This window comes from Hypanus sabinus, chromosome 3 (genome assembly GCF_030144855.1).
Source record: "Hypanus sabinus isolate sHypSab1 chromosome 3, sHypSab1.hap1, whole genome shotgun sequence".
Classification (NCBI taxonomy): Eukaryota; Metazoa; Chordata; class Chondrichthyes; order Myliobatiformes; family Dasyatidae; genus Hypanus; species Hypanus sabinus.
The window spans coordinates 189557603-189575528 of record NC_082708.1 but is presented as its reverse complement, the minus strand read 5'-3'; the positions used below and the strand labels follow the sequence as shown (position 1 = coordinate 189575528).

General features: G+C 52.7%; 1 protein-coding gene across 2 annotated transcripts in view; it reads right to left on the bottom strand.

Annotated features, from left to right (window-relative positions):
- LOC132391988 (V-type proton ATPase subunit B-like) overlaps positions 1–17926 on the bottom strand; it is a 90210-nt gene that overhangs the window by 49463 nt on the left and 22821 nt on the right. For both annotated transcript variants that reach the window (XM_059965853.1, XM_059965852.1), the window contains exons 3-8: positions 14407–14505; positions 11903–11996; positions 9042–9119; positions 8379–8518; positions 7611–7712; positions 3388–3485 (exon numbers count right to left, since the gene is read on the bottom strand). In XM_059965853.1, the coding sequence (XP_059821836.1) occupies positions 3388–3485; positions 7611–7712; positions 8379–8518; positions 9042–9119; positions 11903–11996; positions 14407–14505 (611 nt within the window). The remainder of the gene's footprint in view (positions 1–3387; positions 3486–7610; positions 7713–8378; positions 8519–9041; positions 9120–11902; positions 11997–14406; positions 14506–17926) is intronic.

The following is a 17926-nucleotide window of genomic DNA, read 5'->3' as shown; positions in this document are numbered from 1 at the left end:
CGCAGGATATGACCTTTCCTCATCACTACCATCAAGGAGGTGGTACAGGAGCCTCATTCTGTAAACGTGAGATTAAAATAGTCAAAGCAAGAGCCTAAAATGAACAAACATTCAGCGATGTCTGCCTCTGTTTGACCCATCTCCCTGTCTTCTCATGGCTACCATCAGGCGGGAGCTTGGTGCAATGCCAAAGGTTCCTGAGCAGACATTGTCCTGCAGCCATTGGGCTCCTGGACTGGCTCCACTCGCCTCAGTGCTGAACAGGTTCCACGACGATTGATTCACTTTTGGGGATTCTGCAGGCCGCGTTCCCTGTGTTCCTGATGAATGGCCTCCGCCTGAAGTGTCTATTCTTTTCCATAGACGCTGCCTGGCCCGCTGAGTTCCTGCAGCATTTTCTGCGTGTTGCTCGGATCTCCAGCATCTCCAGATTTTCTCACGTTTCCTTGTGTATTTTACTCATTTTTTAATACCGTTGGCATGACTTATCCTCTTTTGCACATTGGACAGTCATGAATTCTACCATGTTTCTTTGTTTTTTGGCTGCCTGCAAGATGAACTTCAAGGTTGTAGATGGTGCACACGCTTTGATTATAAATTTGTACTCTGAACTTTGAAGACACCCGTTCAGTAATTCAGGAACAGCTTCTTCCCTCCACCATCAGATTGCTGAATGGATTCCGAGTCCACGAACACCACCTACTGATTTCTCTCGTATTGTTAGTTTGCAGCAATCTGTTATGCCTGCATTGCTCTGCTGTCACAAAGCAGAAAGCTGCACTGATTCTGATCCTGAGGAGGCAGGTGGGGCCGGCAGGAACGAGTGTCGCTGCCGCACAAGGGAGGGTGAGCAACGGAAAGGTTATGCCTTGTGCGGGCGGAGAGCGGGTGAGCGCCATAGTGCAGGCAGTAGGTGAGATGCAGTCCATGGCAGAGGAGGACTCGGGATCTCCCTGTGAGGGAGGGGAGGACTCGGGATCTCCCTGTGAGAGAGGGGAGGCTGCGGGATCTCCCTGAGAGAGAGGGGAGACCTCGGGATCTCCCTGTGAGAGAGGGGAGACCTCGGGATCTCCCTGTGAGAGAGGGGAGGACTCGGGATCTCCCTGTGAGAGAGGGGAGGCCGCGGGATCTCCCTGTGAGAGAGGGGAGACCTTGGGATCTCCCTGTGAGAGAGGGGAGACCTCGGGATCTCCCTGTGAGAGAGGGGAGACCTCGGGATCTCCCTGTGAGAGAGGGGAGACCTCGGGATCTCCCTGTGAGGGAGGGGAATCCTCGGGATCTCCCTGTGAGAGAGGGGAGACCTCGGGATCTCCCTGTGAGAGAGGGGAGGCCGCGGGATCTCCCTGTGAGGGAGGGGAGGCCGCGGGATCTCCCTGTGAGGGAGGGGAGGCCGTGGGATCTCCCTGTGAGAGAGGGGAGGCTGCGGGATCTCCCTGTGAGGGAGGGGAGACCTCGGGATCTCCCTGTGAGAGAGGGGAGGACTCGGGATCTCCCTGTGAGAGAGGGGAGAACTCGGGATCTCCCTGTGAGGGAGGGGACGGGATCTCCCTGTGAGAGAGGGGAGGACTCGGGATCTCCCTGTGAGGGAGGGGAGGCTGCGGGATCTCCCTGTGAGAGAGGGGAGACCTCGGGATCTCCCTGTGAGAGAGGGGAGACCTCGGGATCTCCCTGTGAGAGAGGGGAGGCCGTGGGATCTCCCTGTGAGGGAGGGGAGACCTCGGGATCTCCCTATGAGGGAGGGGAATCCTCGGGATCTCCCTGTGAGAGAGGGGAGGACTCGGGATCTCCCTGTGAGAGAGGGGAGGACTCGGGATCTCCCTGTGAGAGAGGGGAGACCTCGGGATCTCCCTGTGAGAGAGGGGAGGACTCGGGATCTCCCTGTGAGAGGGGAGGACGGGATCTCCCTGTGAGAGAGGGGAGACCTCGGGATCTCCCTGTGAGAGAGGGGAGACCTCGGGATCTCCCTGTGAGGGAGGGGAATCCTCGGGATCTCCCTGTGAGAGAGGGGAGACCTCGGGATCTCCCTGTGAGAGAGGGGAGGACTAGGGATCTCCCTGTGAGAGAGGGGAGGACTCGGGATCTCCCTGTGAGAGAGGGGAATCCTCGGGATCTCCCTGTGAGGGAGGGGAGGACTCGGGATCTCCCTGTGAGAGAGGGGAGACCTCGGGATCTCCCTGTGAGAGAGGGGAGGACTCGGGATCTCCCTGTGAGAGGGGAGGACGGGATCTCCCTGTGAGAGAGGGGAGACCTCGGGATCTCCCTGTGAGAGAGGGGAGACCTCGGGATCTCCCTGTGAGGGAGGGGAATCCTCGGGATCTCCCTGTGAGAGAGGGGAGACCTCGGGATCTCCCTGTGAGAGAGGGGAGGACTAGGGATCTCCCTGTGAGAGAGGGGAGGACTCGGGATCTCCCTGTGAGAGAGGGGAGGCCTCGGGATCTCCCTGTGAGAGAGGGGAGACCTCGGGATCTCCCTGTGAGAGAGGGGAGACCTCGGGATCTCCCTGTGAGAGAGGGGAGACCTCGGGATCTCCCTGTGAGAGAGGGGAATCCTCGGGATCTCCCTGTGAGAGAGGGGAATCCTCGGGATCTCCCTGAGAGAGAGGGGAGACCTCGGGATCTCCCTGTGAGAGAGGGGAGGACTCGGGATCTTCCTGTGAGAGAGGGGAATCCTCGGGATCTCCCTGTGAGAGAGGGGAGACCTCGGGATCTCCCTGTGAGAGAGGGGAGGACTCGGGATCTCCCTGTGAGAGAGGGGAATCCTCGGGATCTCCCTGTGAGAGAGGGGAATCCTCGGGATCTCCCTGTGAGAGAGGGGAGACCTCGGGATCTCCCTGTGAGAGAGGGGAGACCTCGGGATCTCCCTGTGAGGGAGGGGAGGACTCGGGATCTCCCTGTGAGAGAGGGGAGGACTCGGGATCTCCCTGTGAGAGAGGGGAATCCTCGGGATCTCCCTGTGAGAGAGGGGAATCCTCGGGATCTCCCTGTGAGAGAGGGGAGACCTCGGGATCTCCCTGTGAGAGAGGGGAGACCTCGGGATCTCCCTGTGAGGGAGGGGAGGACTCGGGATCTCCCTGTGAGAGAGGGGAGGACTCGGGATCTCCCTGTGAGAGAGGGGAATCCTCGGGATCTCCCTGTGAGAGAGGGGAGGACTCGGGATCTCCCTGTGAGAGAGGGGAGACCTCGGGATCTCCCTGTGAGAGAGGGGAGACCTCGGGATCTCCCCACAGGATAGGGGAGGCTTCAGGATCACCCCACACAGAGGGGAACCTTGGGGATCTCTCTGTGGGAGAGGGGAGGACTTGAGATCTCTGGGTGGAGTTGAAGTTGTTACTGTAGTGTGAAGAGGTGGTCTATTGTTGGAAGGGTCTGGAAGGGAGTTGGTGCTTACGTTGGGTCATTGGCGAGGTTCAGGAACAGACACACGTTGTCCATGGTACCATTCTCTTCAAAGTCCGACTTGAAGAATCGAGCAGTTTCCATGTTCACCTGGGGTGTAAGGAAGAGATGGTCACAGTCACACCGAGCATGGCAACTTGTTCCTAGCAACCAACATAGTGTCACACCGAGCATGGCAACTGTTCCCTAGCAACCAACATAGTGTCACACCGAGCATGGCAGTGTGGGGGCAGGAGAGTAGTACTGGTGTGCAGTGGTGGGTGTGGGGGTGGGGAGGGTGAATGGCTGGGGAGTGAGGGGTGTAGTGGGGTGTGGGTGTGAGGGAGGGGATGTGGGCCGAGTGAATGGGGTGTGGGATGTGTGTTAAGTGAAGAGGGTGTGAGGGTGGGGTAGGGTGAAGGATTAGGGAGTGAGGGGTTTAGTGGGGTGTGGGTATCAGGGAGGGATAGTTGAGGGAGGGGTGTGGAGGTGTCAGCCTGCCCCCGGGCTCAGGGACTGGTTCACTGGATTGGAGTGAGGCGTGTTTTGCGTGCTGCCCAGGTTGTGTGAGGCTTGGGGTTGGGTCCCATTTGGAGGGTGGGACGGGGATGAGGTCTCGTCCTGGATGGGAGATGCAGGGATGGAAGTGGATCCTCGGGACCCACGGGTAGGTGATAGGGGTGGAGGGTTTGTTCATTGATGGGAGGTGGTGGGCTGCATTGGGCAGGGTGACAGTTCCCCTGTACCAGATGGGAGGTGAAGCAGGGGGGGGGGCGAGGGTGTTGGACTGAGTTATGGTTCTCCGGACCCACATTGGAGGTGGTGGGCTGCATTGGGCAGGGTGATGGTTCCCCTGTACCAGATGGGAGGTGAAGTGGGGGGGGGGGGGGAGGGTGTTGGACTGAGTTATGGTTCTCCGGACCCACATTGGAGGTGGTGGGCTGCATTGGGCAGGGTGACAGTTCCCCTGTACCAGATGGGAGGTGAAGTGGGGGGGGGGGAGGGTGTTGGACTGAGTTATGGTTCTCCGGACCCACATTGGAGGTGGTGGGCTGCATTGGGCAGGGTGATGGTTCCCCTGTACCAGATGGGAGGTGAAGTGGGGGGGGGGAGGGTGTTGGACTGAGTTATGGTTCTCCGGACCCACATTGGAGATGGTGGGCTGCATTGGGCAGGGTGACAGTTCCCCTGTACCAGATGGGAGGTGAAGTGGGGGGGGGGGAGGGTGTTGGACTGAGTTATGGTTCTCCGGACCCACATGGGAGGTGGAGGGTTGCATTGGGCAGGGTGATGGTTAGACCATAAGACACAGGAGCAGAATTAGGCCATTCAGCCCATTGAGTCTGTTCAACATTCCACCATAGCTGAACCTGGATCCCTCTCAACCCCATACACCTGCCTCCTCAGCATATCCTTTCATGCCCTGACCAATCAGGAAACTATCGACTTCTGCCTAAAATATGCCCTCAGATTTGGCCTCCACCACTGTCTGTGACAGAGCATTACACAGATTCACTACTCTCTGGCTAAAAAACTTCCTCCTTACCTCTGTTCTAAAAGGTCACACCTCAGTTTTAAGGCTGCGCCCTCTAGTTCTGGATACCCCCACCACAGGAAGCATCCTCTCCACATCCGTCCTAGTCCTGTCAACATTCAGTAGGTTTCAATGAGATTCCCCCCCCCCATATTCTTCTACATTTCATCGTTATCTCTTTGCTTTTTATATTCTATTTCCCTAAAAATAAATGCCAACATTGCATTCAGATTCAGTTTATTGTCATTTAGAAACCACAAATGCAATGCAGTTAAAAAATGAGACAACGTTCCTCCAGAATGATATCACAAAAGCATATGACAAAACAGACTACACCAGAAAATCCACATAACGTTTGGCAATCCCCAATCCAGAGTCCGGAGAGGCTGCTGCATATTAATATCGCGCTACCGTCTGGCTCATTCCCCGGAAAGGAGCTCCAAATCCACCACACAAAAACAAGACCAAAAACTAAAGCTACAAGACCTGCACAAAACCACATAGTTACAACATATAGTTACAACAGTGCAAACAATAGCATAATTGATAAAAAAAAAACAGACCATGGGCACAGTAAAAATAGTCCAAGATGTTAAAGGACTGTAAGTTCAAAAGAAATCACCACATTTTCCACAAGTCCCCAGGGTCCCAATTGTGGTGAACTACATATACCTGTCTGGACACGCCCCCCCCCCCCCCCCCGCTGACTGCTCCTGTGGCCCCTCCCGCTGACCGTGGCTCCTCCCACGGACCCTGGTATAAAGGTGATTGGAGACACAGCCCCGGCCTCAGTCTCCAGGATGTTGTGTGGTGGTCAATTGCTGTTTGTTCTTTCTTCCAGCCAATAAAAGCCTGTATCTCACCTCACGTCTCCGAGAGTTATTGATGGTGCATCACCAGCGGCAGAAGGGAGTACCTCCGCTATGGACTTCCAAGGCGCCACCCGACTCAGCCTCACAGACGCAGCACACAATGAAAGCTCAGTCGAAACCAGCCTCGCAGACACAGCACACACCAAAAGCGACTTGAGTCCGTCGAAAGGACTCCAAGTCCATCGAACCTCCGAGCTGACGACCATCCTCTCCGGCACAGCTTTTCCGAGCACCATCCTCTGCTGAGCGTATTAAGACGGCCCCGCCAACGGCCATCGGCAACACGACCCCAAGGACTGGGGGCCTGTTCTTCTCAGCAGAGACCTGGATCTCACAGCAGCAGCAGCAACGAAGAAGGTCTTCGTGGAATTTCCCGATTTTTCTCCGTGCTTCCACATCCGTTTTCAATCGATTATGATTGTGCACGGCACCCCACTTCACAAATAACAGATATTCAGTTCCGGAGTGGCTGCTGTAAGCTGCCTTTACCACAGACTGAACCTGTAAATTAACCTTCCGGGAGTCTTGCACAAGGACCTTCTGCACCTCTGATGTTTGAACCTTCTCCCCATTTAGATAATAGTCTGCACTGTTGTTTCTTTTACCAAAATGCATTATCAAACATTTCCTAACACTGTATTCCATCTGCCACTTTTTGCCCGTTCTTCCAATTTGTCTAAGTCCTGCTGCAATCACATTGCTTCCTCAGCACTCCCTACCCTCCACCTATCTTCATATCATCCACAAACTTTGCCACAGAGCCATCAATTCCATTACCCAAATCACTGACAAACAACGTGAAAAGTAGCGGTCCCAATACTGACCCCTGAGGACCAGCACTCGTCACTGGCAGCCAACCAGAAGACACCCCCTTTATTCTCATCCAAGTGGGAGGTGGGGTGGTTGTTGAGCAGGGTGATAGTTCCCAGGACCTGGTGAGAGGAGGGAGTATTTTGGACAGGGTCACAGTTGGGGTGATGGTTCCCAGGACCTGGTGAGAGGAGGGAGTATTTTGGACAGGGTCACAGTTGGGGTGATGGTTCCCAGGACCTGGTGAGAGGAGGGAGTATTTTGGACAGGGTCACAGTTGGGGTGATAGTTCCCAGGACCTGGTGAGAGGAGGGAGTATTTTGGACAGGGTCACAGTTGGGGTGATAGTTCCCAGGACCTGGTGAGAGGAGGGAGTATTTTGGACAGGGTCACAGTTGGGGTGATGGTTCCCAGGACCTGGTGAGAGGAGGGAGTATTTTGGACAGGGTCACAGTTGGGGTGATGGTTCCCAGGACCTGGTGAGAGGAGGGAGTATTTTGGACAGGGTCACAGTTGGGGTGATGGTTCCCAGGACCTGGTGAGAGGAGGGAGTATTATGGTCATGGTTGGAGTGATGGTTCCCAGGACCCGGGTGGGAGGTGGGAGTGTGTTGGTCACAGTCATGGTTGGAGTGATGGTTCCCAGGACCCGGGTGGGAGGTGGGAGTGTGTTGGTCACAGTTATGGTTGGAGTGATGGTTCCCAGGACCCGGGTGGGAGGTGGGAGTGTGTTGGTCACAGTTATGGTTGGAGTGATGGTTCCCAGGACCCGGGTGGGAGGTGGGAGTGTGTTGGTCACAGTCATGGTTGGAGTGATGGTTCCCAGGACCCGGGTGGGAGGTGGGAGTGTGTTGGTCACAGTCATGGTTGGAGTGATGGTTCCCAGGACCCGGGTGGGAGGTGGGAGTGTGTTGGTCACAGTCATGGTTGGAGTGATGGTTCCCAGGACCCGGGTGGGAGGTGGGAGTGTGTTGGTCACAGTCATGGTTGGAGTAATGGTTCCTAGGATCCTTGCACTCACCCCCATTGCAGCGAAAACAATGGCAAAGTTGTCATCACTATAATCCATCACCGCTTTGGACTTCTTCACCAACCCTGCCTGGCGGCAGATCTGCGCAGCAATCTGGAAAAGAGGCCACAATCAGATCCAGGCACAGCATGCACAGGAAGATCCCAACCACACCCTCCCACTAGCCAGCCTTATATACCGTGGACCCACTGCCGTCAGTGTGCTCGGGGCATTGCAGAGTTCAGATCCAAAGCTATCTGTCAGAAGCTTGTACGTTCTCTCTGTCACCGCGTGGATTTCCTCCGGGTGCTCCAGTTTCCTCCCACACTCCAAAGACGTACTAGTTAGCAGGTCATTGTAAATTGTCCTGTGAGTAGGCTAGGCTAGATTTAATTGGAATGAACTGCCATCACAAGTGTTGCATACGAGCTCAATTTCAGCATTTAAGAGAAGTCTGGATCGGTACAGGGATAGTAGGGTTATGGAAGGCTATACATGGACCAGATGGGCTGTACTTCTCTATGACGCTGTCTTGGTCAGCATGTGTTAGTTGGGCCAAATAGCCTGTTTCCAAGCTGTATGAATCCATAACTCCATCATATATTTGTAGAGCGAAGGTAGTCAGGTGAGTGGAGATTTAACAGCTAAGGGGACTGAGGGACAAAGTCAGTGCTTCTTCTGAGTGGTGGAGTGGGTGGGAGGGGGAGATACCTCGTTGTGAGGGAGACCAGCTGCTGAGAATATTGGTATCTTCTAGCCATGGGTGGGAGGGGGAGATACCTCGTTGTGAGGGAGACCGGCTGCTGAGAATATTGGTATCTTCTGTCCTCGGGCAATGCTGTTCATCACATCGATGGGAGAAATTCCTGTTTGGATCATCTCCTCTGGGTAAATACGAGCCTGCGGGTTTATGGGTTGTCCTGGGGATATGAAATAGGAAATGAACTTGTGGGTAAAAGAATAAATCAATAGTCACCACACTCTTACACAACACCCATCCACCAATCCCTGACCTTCCATCGAAATCCATTCCTCCAATCCCTGACCTTCCCATCAAAATCCATCCTTCCGATCTCTGACATTTCCAATGAAATCTATCCCTCCGATCTCCAACCTTCACATTGAAATCCCTGTCTCCAATTTCCAAGCCCCATCGAAATCGATCCCTCCAATTCCTGTCATTCCCATCAAAATCTATCCCTCTGATTTCCAAACTTGCCATTGAAATCTATTCTTCCAATCCCTGACATTCCCATCAAAGTCTATCCCTCCGGTCCCTAACATTCCCATCGAAATCTATCCCTCTGATCTCCAACCTTACCATTGAAATCCCTCTCTCCGATTTCTGACCTTGCAATCAAAATTCATCCCTCAGATTTCCATCTCTTCAATCCTTGACCTTCCCGTTGCTGGCTCAGGAAGTGGGGGGGGGGGGCCTCTCACCGTTTATATCGAGGAAGTCCTCAGCTACGACAGCAGGTCCTTTATCGATGGGTTTTCCTGAGCCGTTGAACACTCGACCTGTACAAACACAAGAGGATCCTCTTGAAACCAAACCAGCAGACCTGACAGGTTCACAATGACTTGCTCCACAATGTCTTGGTTTGACCAGAACCCCACCCACCCAAGAGACCTCACTGTGGGCTTGCTTCAAACATAGACCAGATTGAAGAAAAGTTAGCTTTATTTGTCAGATGTATATCGAAACAGAGAAGTACATCACTAGATCTGTCTATATCTATGCTATATGTGTATTTCCTTTCTTATTTAACTCTGGAGAGAATGGGGGCATGTCTACAGGGCCAGAGTTCCATTCTGGGTGTCGGATGTGGGATTTCCAGGAGACTTCCAGCCTCCCCGATGACCATGTCTGTGCCAGGTGCATCAAGCTGCAGAGACCGAGTTAGGGAACTGGAGCTGCAGCTCGATGACCTTCATCTGGTCAGGGAAAATGAAGAGATGATAGACAGGAGCTGCAGGAACGTAGTTACCCCAAGGCTACAGGAGACAGATAAATGGGTGACTGTCAGGAGCGGGAAGGGGAACATCAGACAGTGGAGAGCACCCCTGTGGCTGCCCCCTCAACAATAAGTGCTCCATTTTGAGTACTCTTGGGGGTGGGGGGGGTTACCTACCTGGGGGAAGCAACAGCAGCCGTGCCTCTGGCACAGAGCCTGGCCCTGTGGCTCAGAAGGGTAGGGAACTGAAGAGAATGGCAGCAGTAATAGGGGACTCTATAGTCAGGGGGACAGATAGGAGATTCTGTGGATGTGAAAAAGAAACACAGATGGTAGTTTGCCTCATAGGTGCCAGGGTTCATGATGTTTCTGAAAGCATTCACAAGATTCTGAACTTGATGGGCTGAATAGCCTAATTCTGCTCCTATGTCTTATGGTAATAGCCTCATCTCTTGCTAACCCACCATCCACTCTCTGTGTAAAATGGACTTGCTCCCCTGCCCTCACACTAAATCCATGCTCTCTGGTATTTGACATTTTGACCCTGGGAAAAAGACTCTGATAATCTAACCTATTGGTGCCTCTTAAAGTCTTATAAACTTCCAACACATCTCTCCTCTGTGCCGCCAGGATCTGTCCTGGGACCCTGCTCTTTGAGATTTTTATAAATGACCTGGATGAAGAGGAGGAAGGATGGGTGAGTAAGTTTGTGGATGACACGAAGATTGGAGGAGTTGTGGATGGAGCTGTAGGTTGTCGAAGGTTACAAGAGGATATAGACAGGCTGCAGAGTTGGGCAGAAAAATGGCAGATGGAGTTCAATCCAGATAAGTGTGAGGTGACACGGGGAAATCTGCAGATGCTGGAAATTCAATCAACAACACACACAAAATGCTGGTGGAATGCAGCAGGCCAGGCAGCATCTATAGGGAGAAGCGTTGTCGACGTTTCGAGCCGAGACCCTTCGTCAGGACTGTGGTGTGAGGTGATGCATTTTGGAAGGACAAACCAGAAGACTGAGTACAGGGTTAATGGTCAGTTACTTAAGAGTGTGGATGAACAAAGGGACCTTGGGGTTCAAATCCATACATCCCTCAAGGTTGCTGCGCAGGTTGATAGGATAGTTAAGGGCCTATAAGATCCTAGGCTTCATTAATAGGGGGGTTGAGTTCAAGAGTAGAGAGGTGTACAAATCTCTGATGAGACCACACTTAAGAGTATTGTGTTCAGTTCTGGTCCCCTCATTATAGGAAGGATGTGGAAGCTATGGAGAGGGTGCAGAGGAGATTTACCAGGATGTTGCCTGGATTGGAAAACAAGTCTTATGAGGCAAGGTTAGCAGAGCTGGGACTTTTCTCTTTGGAGCGTAGAAGGATGACAGGGGACTTAATAGAGCTCTACAAGATTACGAGAGGCATAGACAGAGTGGATAGCCAGTTCCTGTTTCCCAGGGCACGAATAGCAAATACCAGAGGGCATATGTACAAAGTTAAGGGAGGGAAGTTTAAGGGAGACATCAGGAGTAAGTTTTTTTACACAGAGGGTTGTGGGTGCCTGGAATGACTTGCCAGGGATGGTGGTGGAGGCTAAAACATTAGGGGTATTTAAGAGCCTCTTGGACAGGCACATGGATGAAAGAAAAATGGAGGGTTATGGGGTAGTGTGGGTTTAGTACTTTTTTTTAAGGAATATATGGGTCGCCACAACATGGAGGGCTGAAGGGCCTGTACTGTGCTGGAGTATTCTAGTGTCTAGTGTGTTCTCTGCCTGTTTTCACTCTCTCCCTCACTCTGTCTGTCTGTCTCTCTCTCTCCTTACTCTCTCTTCTACTCTCTCTCCTCCGTCTTTGTCTATTTCTCTTCCTCTCTTGCTCTGACTCTCTGCCTCTCTCTCTCTCCTCTTTCTGTCTTCCTCCCTATTGCCCTCTCTCTTCCTCTGTGTGTGCCTTTCTCGTGTTCCCTTTAGAGTCACCGAGTCACAGAAACAGGACTTTCAGCACCACTGAGCAAGATTTTGCAGACCCTTGTTTGTCCAACGTCCTGATAGAATTGATCACAATTTCACTTTGGAACGGAAGTGTGAGTGAAGGAAAGTAAACTTACAGGGAGATAAAGCCAGAGAGGGTGCAAGATTGAGTGACTGCTCTTCAGAGGGCTAGTATGATCACTGACAGGCTGAATGGCCGCTGGCACCATTTTGAACACTTGGCCACATTGGATGTTGATCTGAGGAACACCTCACGGGTGTCGGAAGCTTCGCTGTTCCTGGGTGGATTTACCACACCTCTGGCATAGGGCGGGTGACACTTCATGTCCACACCCTCCCCAGGAAAGGGGCCCAACTCACCCAGCATGTCCTCGGAGACTGGAGCCCGCAGGATGTCCCCCGTAAACTCACAGGCCGTCAGCTTGGCGTCAATCCCTGACGTCCCTTCGAACACCTGTGGAGAGAAGGAATACAGGTTGTTCACAGCTGGGCTGGTGAGGGGAAGCTGGGGGGTGGGTGGAGGGGTGACAGGGGCAAGGCATAACCAGTGGAGGGAGAGGGAGAGAGGGTAGTGGTTGAAGGACCTATCCAAACTGGAGGTCTGTAATTAGTGGTGTTCCACAGGGATCTCTACTGTTCGTGATGTGTATAAATGACCTGGATGAAAATATAGATGGGTGGGTTAGAAAGTTTGCTAATGATACCAAGATCAGTGGAGTTGTGGATAGCGTAGAAGACTGGCAAGGAATACAGCTCAGTATAGATCACTTGCAGATATGGGCTGAGAAATGGCTGAGTGAGGCGTTGCACCTTGGTAGGGCAAATGCAAGGAGACAGGACACTGTTAAGGGCAAGATCCTTAGGATCCAAGATCATAGCTCCTTGAAAGTGGTTACACAGGTCGATAAGGTGGTTGAGAAGGCTTATGGAATGCATTAGTTGAAGCATTGAGTTCAAAAGTCAAGAAGTTATGTTTCAATTTTATAAAACTTTGGTTAGGTCACATCTGGACTATTGCATACAGTACTGGTCGCTCCACTGTAGGAAGGACAGTGAAGCTTTGGAGAGAGTGCAGAAGATCTTTGCCAGGATGCTTCAAGATTTAGAGGGCATGTTCTATCATGAGAGGCTGATAAAGTTGGATTGTTTTCTGTGGAGTGTCAGAAGCTGAGGGGAGATCTAAAAGAACTTTATAAGATTATGAGACACATAGATGGAGTGGACAGAGAGTATCTGTTTCCCAGGGTTGAAATGACTAATACCAGATGGCATGCATTGAAAGTGAGAGTGGAGGAGATTCAAGGGGGTATGAGGGTCAAATTTTTATTCAGTGGTGGATGCCTGAAATGCACTGCCTGGTATGATGGTAGAGGCAAATACTTTAGAGGCTTTTAAGAGACATTTGGAGAGGCAAATGAATGAAAGAAAGATGGAGGGATATGGACATGGTGTGGGTAGGAGGGGTTAGCGTTTGGGTGTTTTTGACTTGCTTTTAGCTGGTCCAGTACAACATCGTTCCTGTGCTGTACTGTTCTACGTTCTATGTGTTTGACTGTGTATGTGTGAGAGATAGAGTGAGGGAAGCGGTGTGAGTGAGAGAGAGATAGAGAGAGAGAAAAATAAAGATGTCTTTGATGGTGGGAAAGTTAGTATCCATGATGGAGCTGGCTGAGTTTCAGCTTCCTGCATCTTTTTCTGATCCAGTGTAGTGGTCCCTCTATACCAGTTAGAATGCTCTCCATGGTACATCTGTGGAAATATGCGAGTGTCTTTAGTGACATAGCAAGTTCCCTTGAAATATAGCCTCTGTCGTGCCTTCATTGCAAACGCATCAAAATGGTGGGCCCGGGATAGATTCTCAGAGACGTTGACACCCATCACCATCTAGTATGGAGGGGCCAATGTGCAGGATCACAAGAGGCTGCAGCCCAGCATCAATAACACCTTCAAAGACCAGCAAACTTCTGCTCCTGTACCGTGGAGAGCATTCCAACTGATCGTATCACTACTGGAATGGAACGGCTTCTGCACAGGATCGATAAAAACTGCAGAGGCATGTAAACACAGACAGCTCCATCACGGGCACCGGACTCCCCACTACAGAGGAAAAATTCAATAGGCAAAGCCTCAAGAAGACGACATCCATCATTAAGGTCCCTCACCATCCAGTTCATTCCCTCTTCTCATTGATACCATCAGGAAGGAGATACAGGAGACTGAGGACACGCATTCAACAATTCAGGAACAGCTTCTTCCCTTCCACTATCAGATTTCTGAACGGTCCATGAACACCACCTCATTAGTCTTTATCTTATGCACTATATACAGTATGTATTCTGTAACTGAGAGCAATTTATGCACTATATACAGTATGTATTCCATAATTTATGGCAATTTTTATAACTTTGCACTGTACTGCTGCCACGAGACAGCAAATCTCATGTTTTAGAAGTCAGTGATAGTAAACCTGATTCAGATTTGCATTCAATATCGGATCCAATTCAGATTGTCCGGACCTGGTCTCACATTGAGTATCAGACTCGTACTCAGATTCGGGCTTCGACTCCGATTTGGATTTGGATTCTAAGTTTGGAAGGCGAGTTGGATTTAGATTCGGAAGCTGAATGAGGACACATGGAAGGCAAGGGTTACATGGTCAGCACAGCATGGTGGGCTGAAGGGCCTGTAATGTGCTGTAGATTTCTCGTGTCAGTCTGAGTGGCTGCTGAACACAGTGAGAGTTCGATGTATCTACCTGGATCATGGTGAGCAGTACGGGTTCAGATCCCTGCGGTGGGACCAGGGAACCCCCCCCCCCCACCAGCAAAAACGGGTTAGCAGTGATCACCGGAGGGCAGAGGTACCTGGACAACAGCCTTGGATCCAACCACCTCCAGCACCTGTCCACTCCGACAACTCTTGTCCGGCAGGGTGAAGTTCACAATTTCAGCATACCGGGGGAACTGCAGGATGTGAAAGATCAGAGGGACATGAGAGGTCCGAGCCCAGCCCAGAGCACAGCATCCCCAAATGTAGACATGGACAACACTGTGTATGGTATTGTGATGGGACAGTGTAGAGGGAGCTTCACTCTGTGTCTGACCCTGGGAGTGTGTGATGGGACAGTGTAGAGGGAGCTTCAGTCTGTGTCTGACCCTGGGAGTGTGTGATGGGACAGTGTAGAGGGAGTTTCACTCTGTGTCTGACCCTGGGAGTGTGTGATGGGACAGTGTAGAGGGAGTTTCACTCTATGTCTGACTCCAGGAGTGTGTAATGGGACAGTGTGGAGGGAGCTTCACTCTGTGTCTGACCCTGGGAGTGTGTGATGGGACAGTAGGGTGGGAGCTTCTCTCTGTGTCTGACCCCGGGAGTGTGTGATGGGACAGTGTAGAGGGAGCTTCACTCTGTGTCTGACCCTGGGAGTGTGTGATGGGACAGTGTAGAGGGAGCTTCACTCTGTGTCTGACCCCGGGACTGTGTGATGGGACAGTGTAGAGGGAGCTTCACTCTGTGTCTGACCCCGGGAGTGTGTGATGGGACAGTGTAGAGGGAGCTTCACTCTGTGTCTGACCCCGGGAGTGTGTGATGAGACAGTGTGGAGGGAGATTCACTCTGTGTCTGACCCCGGGAGTGTGTGATGGGACAGTGTAGAGGGAGATTCACTCTGTGTCTGACCCCGGGAGTGTGTGATGGGACGGTGTGGAGGGAGATTCACTCTGTGTCTGACCCCGGGAGTGTGTGATGGGACGGTGTGGAGGGAGCTTCACTCTGTGTCTGACCCTGGGAGTGTGTGATGGGACAGTAGGGTGGGAGCTTCACTCTGTGTCTGACCCTGGGAGTGTGTGATGGGACAGTAGGGTGGGAGCTTCTCTCTGTGTCTGACCCCGGGAGTGTGTGATGGGACAGTGTGGAGGGAGCTTCACTCTGTGTCTGACCCTGGGAGTGTGTGATGAGACAGTGTGAAGGGAGCTTCACTCTGTATCTGACCCTGGGAGTGTGTGATGGGACAGAGTGGAGGGAGCTTCACTCTGTGTCTGACCCTTTTTTTTTAATTACAAAATCCTTTATTACAAATTTCGGTGCTATACAATATATACAAAACAGTGGCAAACACAATTACTGCACTACAAATAGACAATAGACATTACACCAGAATGTTGCCATCCCTATCCACGATGGCATTTACACCCCGCGGAGCCCAACGGTCACGAAACTCCTCCAAGGCCGCTGTGGACTGCGCATGTTCCTTTTCAATAGTTACCCGGGCACGAACATACCCCCTAAACATTGCCAGGCAGTCTGCCCGGGGAGATCCTCCCGCCACCCGTTTCCAAGACCCACGGATGGCGGATTTCGCCAGCCCCAGGAGCAAGTTGACTAGGACATCCTCATCCCTCCTTGCCCCCTTCCTTACTGGATGACCATATATAAACAGGGTGGGACTAAAATGCAGCCAGAAGGCGAGAAGCAGCCCACGCAAATATGCAAAAAGAGGCTGCAGCCTCACACACTCCATGTACATGTGGTACACAGTCTCCTCCAGCCCGCAGAAGTGGCATGTGGGTGGGAAGTCCATGTACAAACTGAAAAACTTATTGCAGGGCACTGCCCTATGCAGTACCCTCCAGCCGAGATCCCCCAGGTGCATGGGAAGAACCCCGGCGTAAAGGGACTTCCAGTGGGGACCCTCCTCACCTCTGGGTGGAAGGACCGACCGCCATGGCGTGTCGGGACGGTGTACAAGGGCAAGGAAGTGGAGGATGTGGAGTAGCAGCCCATACAGATACCTCCTACTTGCATCCCTGAATGGGACTGTGGGTATCGATGAGAGACGGCTCAAGTTGTGTGGACACGGCTCCCGGAGAAGATTGCGGGGTCTGGGCCCCACCAGCAGCTCGGCCTGAGTCGGTCCACACAACTGAGCCGCACCGACAGCCACTGAGGTAGGGCAAGGGTCAGCCAGGACCCCGCCCTCTGCCTGAGGAGGGGATTCCCGGCCTGAGGCGACCATGTTCCAGACTCTCAGTAGGTCCTGATAGAAACCGGGCAGACTCCGCAAAGCAGCACGGCTGACGCCCGCCGGTGGTAGCCGCATGTCTTCGTGAAGACAGCAGCCCCTCTGGAGGAAGAAAGTCGCCAACACGTGCCACCTGGGAGGGTGCTCGGCGTACAGGAATCTCTGCAGAGTCCTGAGGCGGAGAGCCACCAGCTGCGTTCGGACGCACACCAGCGACTGTCCGCCCTCTCCCACTGGGAGACTCAAGACCGCTGCAGAGACCCAGTGTTTCCTGTTGCCCCAGAAGAAGTCCACTAATTTCCTCTGCAGTCTTGGAACAAACGGGGCAGGAGGCGCCAAGGTGACCATCCGATACCACAACATGGAGGCCACCAGCTGGTTTATGACCACCACCCTGCCTCGATAGGAAAGCACCCTGAGAAGGCCTGACCAACGCCCCAGCCGGGCCATGACTTTCATCTCCAGGTCCTGCCAGTTCGCCAGCCAGGTCTCCCCAGAAGGACTCAGGTAGACTCCCAGATAGAGGAGACGCCTTGTACTCCACTCAAAGGCATCTGGGAGTGTGTGATGGGACAGTGTGGAGGGAGCTTCACTCTGTGTCTGACCCTGGGAGTGTGTGATGGGACAGTGTGGAGGGAGCTTCACTCTGTGTCTGACCCCGGGAGTGTGTGATGGGACAGTGTGGAGGGAGCTTCACTCTGTGTCTGACCCCGGGAGTGTGTGATGGGATGGTGTAGAGGGAGATTCACTCTGTGTCTGACCCTGGGAGTGTGTGATGAGACAGTGTGGAGGGAGCTTCACTCTGTGTCTGACCCTGGGAGTGTGTGATGAGACAGTGTGAAGGGAGCTTCACTCTGTGTCTGACCCTGGGAGTGTGTGATGAGACAGTGTGAAGGGAGCTTCACTCTGTGTCTGACCCTGGGAGTGTGTGATGAGACAGTGTGAAGGGAGCTTCACTCTGTGTCTGACCCTGAGAGTGTGTGATGGGACGGTGTAGAGGGAGCTTCAATCTGTGTCTGACCCCATTCCTGGGAGTGTGTGATGGGACAGTGTGGAGGAAGTTTCACTCTGTCTGACTCCCGGAGTGTGTGATGTCACAGCAAGGACAGCTGAACTCCTTGAATCCTCTGTGAAGATTAACACTTCGAAGCTGAATTGTCTCTCCAAGTTAGTAACCGGGACTGACATCTCTCGCGCTGACACTCTGCCCCCGTCTCACGCATCATTACCTCAGACGCCTCGCAGTCAGGAAGTGGTGGGTCTGAAAGCCCCCTAATGAATGGGCTGCACAGTACGAGGGAACAATGGAACCACATCTGTAACTAAACCGCGGGAGAAGCGCTCGCACAGAGCCGCACTGTTTGCCC